This window comes from Palaemon carinicauda, chromosome 35 (assembly GCF_036898095.1).
Source record: "Palaemon carinicauda isolate YSFRI2023 chromosome 35, ASM3689809v2, whole genome shotgun sequence".
Classification (NCBI taxonomy): Eukaryota; Metazoa; Arthropoda; class Malacostraca; order Decapoda; family Palaemonidae; genus Palaemon; species Palaemon carinicauda.
Genome location: NC_090759.1, coordinates 50,037,803 through 50,052,802, shown reverse-complemented (window position 1 = coordinate 50,052,802; position 15,000 = coordinate 50,037,803). Strand labels below are relative to the sequence as shown.

The 15,000-nt window shown below is 35.6% G+C and overlaps 2 protein-coding genes across 3 annotated transcripts in view; both read left to right on the top strand.

Annotated features, from left to right (window-relative positions):
• Positions 1–5,069, top strand: part of LOC137627726 (macrophage mannose receptor 1-like) — a 6,376-nt gene extending 1,307 nt beyond the window's left edge. Inside the window, exons 2-6 of one of the 2 annotated variants that reach the window (XM_068358996.1) lie at positions 733–909; positions 2,216–2,476; positions 2,576–2,767; positions 3,375–3,464; positions 4,617–5,069. In XM_068358996.1, coding sequence (XP_068215097.1) covers positions 733–909; positions 2,216–2,476; positions 2,576–2,767; positions 3,375–3,464; positions 4,617–4,765 — 869 coding nt within the window. In that variant the 3' untranslated portion in view covers positions 4,766–5,069. The remainder of the gene's footprint in view (positions 1–732; positions 910–2,215; positions 2,477–2,575; positions 2,768–3,374; positions 3,465–4,616) is intronic. The other variant, XM_068358997.1, reaches the window with a different exon arrangement.
• Positions 5,070–9,664: 4,595 nt separating this feature from the next.
• Positions 9,665–15,000, top strand: part of LOC137627727 (C-type mannose receptor 2-like) — a 6,412-nt gene continuing 1,076 nt past the window's right edge. The window contains exons 1-5 of the mRNA XM_068358998.1: positions 9,665–9,773; positions 11,235–11,411; positions 12,706–12,966; positions 13,111–13,302; positions 13,923–14,012. Coding sequence (XP_068215099.1) covers positions 9,734–9,773; positions 11,235–11,411; positions 12,706–12,966; positions 13,111–13,302; positions 13,923–14,012 — 760 coding nt within the window. The 5' untranslated portion in view covers positions 9,665–9,733. The remainder of the gene's footprint in view (positions 9,774–11,234; positions 11,412–12,705; positions 12,967–13,110; positions 13,303–13,922; positions 14,013–15,000) is intronic.

The window sequence follows — 15,000 nt, the reverse complement described above, 5'->3', positions numbered from 1 at the left end:
AAGTGCACCTTGAGGAAGTGCGCAGACAGTTCTTGTGTTCAACTCCGAGTGCCACCTCTGTCATGTCACCTTAAACTAGCTGTTAACTTACTTGCTACGTAGTGAGGGTGTGACAGGGTACACTTATTCAGAGTGTGGTGTGCCAGGTATTACTGTATCCAATTGTACACATCCTAGAGAAAGCAGTGCCACCAGTACCAGTACCTTGTACAGACAAAGCAGCATCCTTTGGAAACCTTCAGAGATGGAGTGATACGTAAAATCTATGATGCATTAGGTAGACTGAACATCAACTGTCAGATCTTCTATCAATACTTTCATTATCATAGATAAGAATTTGTCTCACTGAAATAGTGTAGCTAATTCATTAAGTTTTTACAGATTATATACAGTATAATAGATTTATTTTAATGTTATTTTTAAACTTCTCTTTTATATTTCTTTATTTCATTTCCTCGCTGAGATATTTTCTTCTTTGGAGCCCATGGGCTTATAGCATCCTGCTTTTCCAACTAGGGTTGTAGCTTAGCAAGTAATAATAATAATAATAATAATAATAATAGTAATAACAATAATAATAACAATAATTACTGCTAAATGGCAATGGTGATTATAAAATTGATAATAATTGTGAAAATAAAAATAATGACATTAATAAGAATAGTAACAATTCTAATGCTTCTCACTCTAACCTTCCCAATCATTCAGTAAAAATGTTAATATATCTCACAGGCTATTGCGACCCTGACTTTACACTTGTTGGAGAAAAATGCTTGTACTTTGAGACCCACTACAAAATGACCTTCGAAGAGGCCGGAGAATACTGTAAAGAGATGAGAGGAGCCTCCTTAGTGGCCATTGACTCTGCTAGACAATTCAAGAGCCTTGTGGACTACATTTACGCAGAAGGTAATTATGTTCTGGTGTTTGCAAAGCTGCTCTGTACAGTGGTAAGCTGAAGTTTAAATCTATCTATATACCAAGGCACTTCCCCCAATTTTGAAGGGTAGCCGACATCACACAAATGAAAAAAGGGGGCCTTTCCTCTCTACGTTCCTCCCAGCCTGACGAGGGATTCAACCGAGTCCGGCTGGTACTGTTATTGGGTGCCACAGCCCACCCTCCCCCGTTATCCACCACAGATGATTCTAATGAGATAATAACAGCACATTCAACAGATCTCTGCTTGAATGATGTCATGGGATCCACACATTATGAATTCCTTCATCTGCCCTCCCCTGGCTTCAAGAGAGAGAGAGAGAGAGAGAGAGAGAGAGAGAGAGAGAGAGAGAGAGAGAGAGAGAGAGAGCGGGTCTCCTTGACAAATTCTATGTAATAATACACACTGACTTCTTAAACAGCTTCAATATAAATTAAATTGACAAAGAACCCGCCAAATTGATGTCTGTATAGACGCAGTGTATGGCTACATGCAGCAGTTAAAACACTCAAGTTCCTCTGTTTTCTGTCATTTACTTTCCATTAGTTACATATTTTTTACTTCTATCCTACACTGTTCAAAAAACGCAATTTTAATCGGAGATTCCCCTGACATATAATACTTTTTCCAGGCGTATTTCAGTAAAAGACAAGCGACCGTAATTTTACTATACTTTGTTATTATCTTTTACGGGTTTGTGACCGTAATATCACTGCTTTACGTCAATATGCCCGTTTTTAATGCGGTAAATTCCTGGCAACATATTTTCCAAGATGTTTACCGATTTTTAACGGCATTTTTTTTAACAGCGTGCAGTAGTTGACCATACCTTCATCACCTTTTCTTAGATCTCACATTGAAATAAAACCTGAAATGTCTTTCAATTTATAGATTATTTACTGGCAATCAATCCTTTTGAGGTGCTACTACAGATCAGAAAGATTGATTGCCAGAGAGATTAGTTCACCAAACGTTCAGCTGGGCTCCACAAGGCACTAGAAGAGTTGCAAGACCCAGACCTACATGGCTGAGGACTATGAAGCGCAATGTAGGAGATGATGAATGGAGAAGTATTGAATTGAAATATCAAGATAAGAGACGACTGGCGAAATCTAACCGAGGCCCTTTGCGTCAATAGGCGTAGGAGATGATGATGATGATGATGAATAGAAATGTGATATCTCTGGTGTTATGATCTATACGTACATGTATAAGTTTCAATTCTCTTGTGACATTACTGACTATAAATGCTATTCTTATTTTCATCTTCGATAGGAATAACATCCAATTTTTACTGGGTTGACGGAAATGATAAAGAAACCGAGGGTGTTTGGCTTACGTCTTCCGGCAAAGAATTCCCGATGGGGACGCCATTTTGGGCCGGTTATTTAACTTATCAAGAGCCAAATGGAAAGCTTTTCGAAAATTGTGCTCATTTATACCCTTCAGCCAAATTCTACATAAATGATCTTATATGTAACAGCACATTGGCCTTCATATGCGAACAAGCAGACCTTCCGCCTATGAAAATAACAAGTAAGTGTACCCTTCTTATAATAATAATAATAATAATAATAATAATAATAATAATAATAATAATTCCAAGAACCATAAACCTCTCAATATCTTCCACAGACGAAGCCCCCGAGGTCAAATCATGCCCAGTGCATTACGTGGCAATCGGGGGCAAGTGTCTGTCCTTTTTAACCTACGAAGAGACTACGTGGGATGAGGCCAGACTTCGTTGTCGAGAAAAAGACGGAGATTTGGCAATCGTCAATGACATCGAGTTGTTGAGGGAGATTAATCTCTATCTAAAAGTCCAAGGTAAGAAAAGAGTATTGTGGATTTCTCTTTATATATCATTTAACTCTCTCTCTCTCTGTCATTACATACACTTCACATATATACAGTAGAGAAGCAAATATGAGATATGAATAGATTCTCTCTCTCTCTCTCTCTCTCTCTCTCTCTCTCTCTCTCTCTCTCTCTCTCTCTCTCTCTCTCTCTCTCTCTCTCTCTCTCTCTCTCTCTCTCTCTTTCTCTCTCTCTCTCTCTCTCTCTCTCTCTCTCTCTCTCTCTCTCTCTGTATATATATATATATATATATATATATATATATATATATATATATTACATTATACATATATATATATCTCTACAGTATATATATTTAAATATTTATATATTTAATATATATACGTATATAAATATATATATATATAGATAGATAGATAGATAGATAGATAGTATTTCGGGTGTAATCAAGAAATATAAAATAGGAACATTAAAAAGTATAAAAAATCCTCTCCTCCAGTCTCTCTTTTACCCCCCCCCCCTCTCTCTCTCTCTCTCTCTCTCTCTCTCTCTCTCTCTCTCTCTCTCTCTCTCTCTCTCTCTCTCTCTCTCATCATACCATACATCTTTATTACAGAATTAACCGACCACGATTTCTGGCTGGGAGCATCAGACGCCGCAGTTGAGGGTCAGTGGAAATGGACGGACGGCTCGCCAGTACCCATGGGTATGATCTTTCTCACTTAGCCCTGGTCCTAAATGAAAGGTTTGCCAGTGGACTCTACCTAGTTTAAAATGACTAACCTGGCTTTTTTAACTTCAGAGCAAAGCGTTCCATATTCTTGAAATCAAAAGCAAGGAAGACCAATCTAAATCTCTTACCTGAAGGAGTTGGATTCTAAGGAGTAGTTGTTTGATATTTTGATGGTGCATAGAGCGTAAAAATTTTCTGTTTGCCCTTCGAGAGTTGACACTACTTCCATTCCTTATAATTCCCTTCAATCCTGGGCTATATAAGGCTTTTAGATTGCCACTCGTACTGAATTTCCCTGGAAAATAAAGAAAAATAGTTAGAAATGTTCACAACATTCCTATGAGATTAAAGTACCTTGGCTTGAGAAGGTCACAAAAACTCATATGGCTATCCTGTCCATCAGCATTTACCTAAACAATAAACTATAAAATGAATTAAGAGATCATAAAAATGAAATATTTTGTAAACCTTTCAAGATTTTTGTGAGAAGGGCCAGCAACTATGGTTTATATGAGGTGGCACACTGTAATTAACACTGATGGCTCTTTCCCGAGTCCTGTCCTCCACCAGTTGCGCTAATCTCTACCTTTTTAATAATATTTCCATTTATTATGGCATCTTATAATCCTGCTGTCCATCGAATTTGGTTTTGTCTAGATGTAATTATCTATGAACACTATTGGGTTAGAAGAACTAGTCTAAATGATAGTAATAAAAGTTATCAAGTCTTGAATTATATACTATGTCTCTGCTGGAAAATTTAGATTCCAGTTCATAATTTACAGGTTCTTTTGAATTCAGACTTAAGATTGCCATATAATTTTCATAGCATTACAAAAGAAATGAAATGAAAAATGTAAAACATAACTGCAATGTGCCCTTAGCATTACATAAAAATAACGTATCGTTAAGTGGGAATTGATGATTTTTTTTTGTACCTCCGTTTTGAATTAGGTCATGAATTTTGAATACGAGCATGCGCATAATCCAATAACCTAAAAGTGGTCACCCACTGTATATATACATTTACATAATTTCATCTCGTACTTCTGGGTGTGGTTGATTTGGATTGAAAATAGGAAAACTCCTGTATAAAACTTAATCCAAATTTCTTTACATTGGCAGGGACTCCTTTCTGGGGCTTGAATGTTGGCCAAGAACCAGATGGAGCAGCTGAAGAAAACTACATGGCCCTTCTGAGTGAGGGATACTTTTACTTCCGCGACGTCAGTGGAAGCCTTGCCCTTCATCCCCTATGTCAGTTGACTGAATAAAAGAAACTTGGCCTTTTCTGAACTGCTGTAAACATTGAAGGGAGTCTTGGAAGCAGTTCGATCCTTAACTGGGTTTCAGAATACTTTTGCCTCAAATATTTCCAGATTTCCTTTCCTCACCGAGCTATTTTCCCTGTTGGAGCCCTTGGGCTTATAGCATCCTGCTTTTCCAACTAAGGCTGTAGTTTAGTAAGTAGTAGTAGTAATAATAATAATAATAATAATAATAATAATAATAATAATGAACCCTTAAAATTTAGATTGTTCAGAAATTTAAAAAAACAATAAAAGCATGATTTTTAGCTATATATTTTCTTTCTGTTTCTAATGTGCTCCCCAATGAACCTGATGTACCTTGAGGGGGTCAGTGCTTTCAGTTTACCTCAAGCTGAGCATTGTTCAGTGGCCACTTCCCTCTTGGTAAGGGTAGAAGAGGCTCTTTAGCTATGGTAAGCAGCTCTTCTCGGAGAAGGACACTCCAGAATCAAACTATTGTTCTCCCGTCTTGGGTAGTGCCATAGCCTCTGTACCATGGTCTTCCACTATCTTGGGTTAGAGTTCTCTTGCTTGAGGGTACACCCAGGCACACCATTCTATCTGATTTTTCTTCCTCTTGTTTTCTTAGTTTTTATAGTTTATACAGGAAATATTTATTCTAATGTTACTACTCATGAAATATTTCATTTTTTCTTATTTCCTTTCCTCACTGCGCTATTTTCCCTGTTGGGGCCTCTGGGCTTATAGCATCCTGCTTTTCACACTAGGGTTGTAGCTTAGTAAGGAATAATAATAATAATAATAATAATAATAATTGTCTGCAATTAAAAAAAAAGGGACTAAAAGCATCCCTTGGCCCAAGTCCTGCTGATCCTAAATTTTTAGAAAAAAAAAAAAACCGTAATTTTAATCGGAAATTCTCCGTAAAAAAATATACTGTTCTCAGCCGTATTTCAGTAAAATGCAAGCGACCGTAATTTTACCCTCCTCTGTTATCATCTTCTACGGGTTAGTGACCGTAATATCATTCCTTTCTGTCAGTATATATGATTTTAAAACAGTAAACATCCTGAAATAAACGTTGCCAGACATTTACCCTTTTTTTAATGCAAATTTTTAACAGTGTACTTTACCTTCATTCTAGCTTTCTTACTTCCATTTTGAGTGAAATAAGAAAATGACTAAGAGAGAATAGGAAAATATGCCTTGCATATAAGGAAATGTATGAATTGAAATAAAAAATGTAGTTCAAAGAAAGTAGGTAAATAATAGGAGAGAAGAGAGTATGCATGATTTTCTTCTAGTTTCCTTCATTTCATCTTAAAAAAAAATTACATTCCTAGTGTTTACAGCTTCTCTTTCCCACGATTTAACTGCATCAGTGGCTACTTTCCTCTTGGTAAGGGAGTTATGAGAGTTATGATGTCTTTTGACTGGCCAGACAGTACTACACTGGATCCTTCTCTCTAGTTACGGTTCATTTTCCCTTTGCCTACACACACACTGAATAGCCTGACCTATTTATTACATATTTTTCTCTCCTCATACACCTAACAACATTGAGATTAGCAAACAATTCTTCTAAATCCGAGGGGTTAACTACAACACTGTAATTGTTCAGTAGCCACTTCCCTCTTGGTAAGGGTAGAAGAGGCTCTTTAGCTATGGTAAGCAGCTCTTCTAGGAGCAGGACACTCCAAAATCAAACCGTTGTTCTGTAATCTTAGGTAGTATCATAGCCTCTGTACCATGGCCTTCCACTATCTTGGACTAGAGTTCTCTTGCTTGAAGGTACACTTGGGCACGCTGTTCTCTCTTATTTACCTTCCTCTGTTTTTTTTTTTTTAAGTTTTTATAATTCATATATGAAAGATCTAATTCAATGTTGTTGCTGTGGCTTAGCTAGTAATAATAATAATATCTTTCTGTGTTTTTTCTTTTATCTATAGAGAAAATTCTTGATTAAAATATTTCTATCAAATAAGCATATATTCTTTCAGTAATCATCCCCCCTATATAATAAAGAGCAGGTGGCTGGCTATATATGTATATATATATATATATATATATATATATATATATATATATATATATATATATATATGGATAGATATATATATATATATATATATATATATATATATATATATATATATATATATAAATAAGAGAATTGAAAATGGCTGTCTGCTAAAGAAGGTGATGAATGCAAGAGTTGATGGGAGAAGTACAAGAGGAAGGCCAAGGTTTGGGTGGATGGATGGTGTGAAGAAAGCTCTGGGTGATAGGAGGATAGATGTGAGAGAGGCAAGAGAGCGTGCTAGAAATAGGAATGAATGGCGAGCATTTGTGACGCAGTTCCGGTAGGCCCTGCTGCTTCCTCCGGTGCCTTAGATGACCGCGGAGGTAGCAGCAGTAAGGGATTCAGCATTATGAAGCTTCATCTGTGGTGGATAATGTGGGAGGTTGGGCTGTGGCACCCTAGCAGTACCAGCTGAACTCGGCTGAGTCCCTGGTTAGGCTGGAGGAACGTAGAGAGTAGAGGTCCCCTTTTTGTTTTGTTTCTTTGTTGATGTCGGCTACCCCCCAAAATTGGGGGAAGTATCTTTGGTATATGGATGGATATATAAATAGATACATTTAATGTGTATGTGTCTTTTCTGTCATGCTGAGTGGCATTAGCAAACGTACGACTATTTGGCCTCTCCCCGTCCTTTGGGTAGAGAAAGATGAAGTAGTCATACCCTGGTGTGAGGGGGTTACCCCGAGAGGTACACTTGGAAACCACAACTGCCGTGTTGTAGTTAGGAAAGGGGGGAAGGGGTTGGGGTTCCGTATTACAAGGGGAGAAAGAGAGAGAGAGAGAGAGAGAGAGAGAGAGAGAGGGGGAGTATCAATTTGACCTTTTCTTTTTATATTTTGTTATCAAGCAGCTGACATTATTCCAGAGTCTGTAGTTCTCACGAGCTTCTCATTTCTCATTAACGAATGATTTTCTTGGGAAATAGTTCAAGTTGTTAATGTTGTTGTTGGTTTACTACTTCGCTGAACTTAGTTGGCGTTCTTAGAATCATTAGTTGCATAATAATATTTGCATAATGATTTTGCCAGTCATCTCTCTCTCTTGAACTTTTAATTCTATACTTCTCCATTCATCATCTCCTACTTCACGCCTTCATATATATATATATATATATATATATATGTATATATATATATATATATATATATATATATATATATATATATATAAATAAATAAAGAAGAAATAAAGATTATTATTATATAAATATATATACATATATATGTATATATATTCATATATATATATACATATATATGTATATACATATACATACACACATATATTTATATTTATATATATATATATATAAATATATATATATATATACATATATATATATATATACATATATATATATATATATATAATATATATATATAAATGACCCATAAAGAGAGAGAGAGAGAGAGAGAGAGAGAGAGAGAGAGAGAGAGAGAGAGAGAGAGAGAGAGAGATGAGTGAAATGAAGTCATGTCTAAGAAAAACTTGATAATGGTAAGATAATACTTTTTCGAAAGAGTTTTGAATATTCAGAACTGATATCAGATAAAAAAAAATTCGGAAACATATTTCGCATCCATCTCTTTATCTGAACATTTAAAAAAAAAAGATAATTTATTGATAATCATCTATAACAGGAAAAAAAGGATAACTTTTTTCTCTATATCTCCGTCTCAGCTGCGCGCTTCCCATGCACTTTTGCAATGATGGCAATATAATATAAAGGAGTTTGTAATTACTAACAGATAATACTAAGATTGTTGCACAGTAAGTACACCTGTGTCTTGTGATGGTGTCGTTTAAATATGTTTTTGATATATATATATATATATATATATATATATATATATATATATATATATATATATATACATATATATATATATATATATACATATATATATATATATATATATATATATATATATATATATATACAGGGTGGTCCAAAATTAGGTGGACAGTATGTGGAATAGGTTTATGTATCGGCTTTTGCATTATTATTCACAATAAAATTTAATTGTCAAAGCAATAATTGTGTTAGTGAAAATAATTGTATGTATATGGAATCTCAAAATAAATGTAATCAATTAGAGTACACTTACATTAGGACTGCTGTCCACCTACTTTTGGACCACCCTGTATATATAAGTATATTTATTTATATATCTATTTAACTTGAGTAGTTTCGTGGTTCGCTCCCAACCCACCACCAATAAGTCTACCAACTATAAATTGTTACAAAAGTCTCCTGAGAGAGAGATTAAGGATGTGGGCTACCAAACACATACCTTACCACTTACATAGAAGCCCAAATAGTGTACACGTCCAGCAAATTCCCTCCAAAGAAGGAAAATAACCAAACCAGAAAATATCTACTTATGTGTGCATGTGCCTCCTGGTTAGTACAGTGGTGACGTGTTCGCCTAGCTTTCGCATGGCAGCAGATCGATCCACACCCGGGGCCTTGAGTTTAAATTGTTTACTGGGGAGGCCACTGCGGTGGCTGGGCACCACAGTGAATGGGGGGGGGCGCTTGCAAGGCTGACGTTCTGATGAGCATCTATTCTAATGAGTTGAATTGAAACCAGATACCTTTAACCTATAATCTCTATAATTGATTCTTAAAATATATTCATCATAACGTTGTTAATGATCTCAAAAAGCTATTTTATATTCATTATTCATTGTTTTTAGTGTAGTTTATCAAATTACTTTCCTCGCTGGACTATTTTTCCCTTTTGGATCCCTTGGGCTTATAGATTCCTAATTACTATCTGGTTGTAGCCTAGCTAATAATAATAATAATAATAATAATAATAATAATAATAATAACATTACTCACAGAATAGTTGACTGGAATACAAGTCAAGGAGCTGGCAATCATGATATTCCCACTTCTGTTGCTTCCGGTTGCCGTGTGGGGTAAGTAAACAGTTTCTATCTAGTCTTCTCTATAACTATATATCATATCAAATTTATCTTATACCCGAGGGTTTATTGCTCGAATTCATTCTTTTACCTACGCTAACCTTAGAGCACCTTCTATAAATCTCTTACATTCATAAACCATGTCAAGTCTTCAAGACATAATTTTGATAAAAAAAAATAGTAGCTGCTGCTGTTCCTTCATATTTTATAACCCTAATAAAAGACAACGATGAGTTAGTGAGGGGATATGATAGTATTAATGCAAGGGTGGCATCAATATACTTAATCGTAATTACCTGATGATATCTTGTTCTAAACTACTGGGATAAGTGGGCTCAAACAAAGGCTGAGCTGTTATAAGCGTAGTTTAGCTATTCACCTCGATGTGGTCTTCATGCTATGGGGATTGTAAACACTGGTCTTAAGGTCGCCTATCTTGTGGAGCGTCAATACTGCCCGTTAACTTGGTTGAGATGTTTAGCAATAGTCTTCTTATGGTGGTGAGCTGAATGTACAGTTAGACACTGAAATTCCTAGCACATCTCGCTCTGAGGAAGTGCACCTTGAGGAAGTGCACCCCGAGGAAGTGCATCCTGAGGAAGTGCACCCAAAGAAAGTGCACCGTAAGGAAGTGCACCTTGAGGAAGTGCTCTCTGAGGATGTACACCCCTGAGGAAGTGCACAATGAGGAAGTGCACCCTGAGGAAGTGCACCATGAGGAAGTGCACCATGAGGAAGTGCGCAGACAGTTCTTGTGTTCAACTCCGAGTGCCACCTCTGTCATGTCACCTTAAACTAGCTGTTAACTTACTTGCTACGTAGTGAGGGTGTGACAGGGTACACTTATTCAGAGTGTGGTGTGCCAGGTATTACTGTATCCAATTGTACACATCCTAGAGAAAGCAGTGCCACCAGTACCAGTACCTTGTACAGACAAAGCAGCATCCTTTGGAAACCTTCAGAGATGAAGTGATACGTAAAATCTATGATGCATTAGGTAGACTGAACATCAACTGTCAGATCTTCTATCAATACTTTCATTATCATAGATGAAGATTTGTCTCACTGAAATAGTGCAGCTAATTCATTAAGTTTTTATACAGTATATACAGTATAATATATTTATTTTAATGTTGTTATTATTCTTAAACTTTTCTTGTAGTATATTTCTTTATTTCCTTTCCTCGTTGAGCTATTTTCTCCTTTGGAGCCCATGGGCTTATAGCATCCTGCTTTTCTAATTAGGGTTGTAGCTTAGCAAGTAATAATAATAATAACAATAATAGTAATAACAATAATAATAACAATAATTACTGCTATATGGCAATGATAATTATAAAATTGATAATAATTGTGAAAATAAAAATAATGACATTAATAAGAATAGTAACAATTCTAATGCTTCTCACTCTAACCTTCCCAATCATTCAGTAAAAATGTTAATATATCTCACAGGCTATTGCGACCCTGACTTTACACTTGTTGGAGAAAAATGCTTGTACTTTGAGACCCACTACAAAATGACCTTCGAAGAGGCCGGAGAATACTGTAAAGAGATGAGAGGAGCCTCCTTAGTGGCCATTGACTCTGCTAGACAATTCAAGAGCCTTGTGGACTACATTTACGCAGAAGGTAATTATGTTCTGGTGTTTGCAAAGCTGCTCTGTACAGTGGTAAGCTGAAGTTTAAATCTATCTATATACCAAGGCACTTCCCCCAATTTTGAAGGGTAGCCGACATCACACAAATGAAAAAAGGGGGCCTTTCCTCTCTACGTTCCTCCCAGCCTGACGAGGGATTCAACCGAGTCCGGCTGGTACTGTTATTGGGTGCCACAGCCCACCCTCCCCCGTTATCCACCACAGATGATTCTAATGAGATAATAACAGCACATTCAACAGATCTCTGCTTGAATGATGTCATGGGATCCACACATTATGAATTCCTTCATCTGCCCTCCCCTGGCTTCAAGAGAGAGAGAGAGAGAGAGAGAGAGAGAGAGAGAGAGAGAGAGAGAGAGAGAGTATCCTTTACAAATTCTATGTGATAATACACACTGACTTCTTAAACCTTCAATATAAATTAAATTGACAAAGAACCCGCCAAATTGATGTCTGTATAGACACAGTAAGTGGCTACCTGCAGCAGTTAAAACACTCAAGTTCCTCTGTTTTCTGTCATTTACTTTCCATTAGTTACATATTTTTTACTTCTATCCTACACTGTTCAAAAAAAACGCAATTTTAATCGGAGATTCCCCGTACATATAATACTTTTTCCAGTCGTATTTCAGTAAAAGACAAGCGACCGTAATTTTACCATATTTTGTTATTATCTTTTACGGGTTTGTGACCGTAATATCACTCCTTTACGTCAATATGCCCGTTTTTAATGCGGTAAATTCCTGGCAACATATTTTCCAAGATTTTTACCGGTCTTTTACGGCATTTTTTTTAACAGCGTGCAGTAGTTGACCATACCTTCATCACCTTTTCTTAGATCTGACATTGAAATAAAACCTGAAATGTCTTTCAATTTAGACATTATTTACTGGCAATAAATCCTTTTGAGGTGCTACTACAGATCAGAAAGATTGATTGCCAGAGAGATTAGTTCACCAAACGTTCAGCTGGGCTCCACAAGGCACTAGAAGAGTTGGAAGACTCAGACCTACATGGCTGAGGACTATGAAGCGCAATGTAGGAGATGATGAATGGAGAAGTATTGAATTGAAAGATCAAGATAAGAGACGACTGGCGAAATCAAACCGAGGCCCTTTGCGTCAATAGGCGTAGATGATGATGATGATGATGATGAATAGAAATGTGATATCTCTGGTGTTATGATCTATACGTACATGTATAAGTTTCAATTCTCTTGTGACATTACTGACTATAAATGCTATTCTTATTTTCATCTTCGATAGGAATAACATCCAATTTTTACTGGGTTGACGGAAATGATAAAGAAACCGAGGGTGTTTGGATTACGTCTTCCGGCAAAGAATTCCCGATGGGGACGCCATTTTGGGCTGGTTATTTAACTTATCAAGAGCCAAATGGAAAACTTTTCGAAAATTGTGCTCATTTATACCCTTCAGCCAAATTCTACATAAATGATCTTATATGTAACACCACATTGGCCTTCATATGCGAACAACCAGACCTTCCGCCTATGAAAATAACAAGTAAGATTACCCTTCTTATAATAATAATAATAATAATAATAATAATAATAATAATAATAATAATAATAATAATAATAATAATAATAATAATAATAATAATAATAATAATTCCAAGAACCATAAACCTCTCAATATCTTCCACAGACGAAGCCCCCGAGGTCAAATCATGCCCAGTGCATTACGTGGCAATCGGGGGCAAGTGTCTGTCCTTTTTAACCTACGAAGAGACTACGTGGGATGAGGCCAGACTTCGTTGTCGAGAAAAAGACGGAGATTTGGCAATCGTCAATGACATCGAGTTGTTGAGGGAGATTAATCTCTATCTAAAAGTCCAAGGTAAGAAAGGAGTATTGTGGATTTCTCTTTATATATCATTTAACTCTCTCTCTCTCTCTGTAATTACATACACTTCACATATATACAGTAGAGAAGCGAATATGAGATATGAATAGATTCTCTCTCTCTCTCTCTCTCTCTCTCTCTCTCTCTCTCTCTCTCTCTCTCTCTCTCTCTCTCTCTCTCTCTCTCTCTCTCTGTATATATATATATATATATATATATATATATATATATATATATATATGTATCTATATATATTATATTATATATACATATATATATCTCTATAGTATATATATTTAAATATTTATATATTTAATATATATACGTATATATGTATATATATATATATATATATATATATATATATATATATATATATATATATATATATATATATATATATATATATATATATATATATATATATATATATATAGTATTTCGGGTGTAATCAAGAAATATAAAATAGGAACATAAAAAGTGTAAAAAATCCTCTCCTCCAGTCTCTCTTTTACCCCCCTCTCTCTCTCTCTCTCTCTCTCTCTCTCTCTCTCTCTCTCTCTCTCTCTCTCTCTCTCTCTCTCTCTCTCTCATACCATACATCTTTATTACAGAATTAACCGACCACGATTTTTGGCTGGGAGCATCAGACGTCGCAGTTGAGGGTCAGTGGAAATGGACGGACGACTCGCCAGTACCCATGGGTATGATCTTTCTCACTTAGCCCTGGTCCTAAATGAAAGGTTTTCCAGTGGATTCTACCTAGTTTAAAATGATTAACCTGGCTATTTTAACTTGAGAGCAGACCGTTCCATATCCTTGAAATCAAAAGCAAGGAAGACCAATCTAAATCTCTTACCTGAAGTAGGTGGATTCTAAGGAGTAGCTGTTTGATATTTTGATGGTGGATAAAGCGTAAAAGTTTTCTTTTTGCCCTTCGAGAGTTGACACTTCTTCCATTCCTTATAATTCCCTTCAATCCTGGGCTATATAATTTATTTAGATTGCTACTAGCACTGGATTTCTCTGGAAAATAAAGAAAGATAGTTAGAAATGTTCACTACAATCCTATGAAATTAAAGTACCTATAAAAGGTCACGAAAACTCATATGGCTATCCTGTCCATCAGCATTCACCTAAACAATAAATTATAAAATGAATTAAGAGATCATAAAATGAATTATTTTGTAAACCTTTCAAGATTTTTGTGAGAAGGGCCAGCAACTATGGTTTATATGGTGTGGCACTCTGTAATTAACACTGATGGTTCTTTCCCGATTCCTGTCCTCCACCAGTTGCGCTAATCTCTATCTTTTTAATGATACATCCATTTATTATGGCATCTTTTAATCCTGTTGTCCATCGAATTTGGTTTTGTCTAGTTCTAATTTTTTATGAATGCTATTGGGTTAGAAGAACTAGTCTAAATGATAGTAATGAAAGTTATCAAGTCTTCAATGATGTACTATATCTCTGTTAGAAAATTTATATTTAGGTTCATAATTTTCAGGTTCTTTTGAATTCAGACTTTAGATTTCCATATAATTTTCATAGCATTACAAAAGAAATAAAGTAAAAATATGTAAAACATGACTGCAATGTGCCCTTAGCATTACATAAAAATAACATGTATCAATAAGTGGGAATCGATGATTTTTTTTTTTTTGTACCTCCGTTTTGAATTATGTCAAG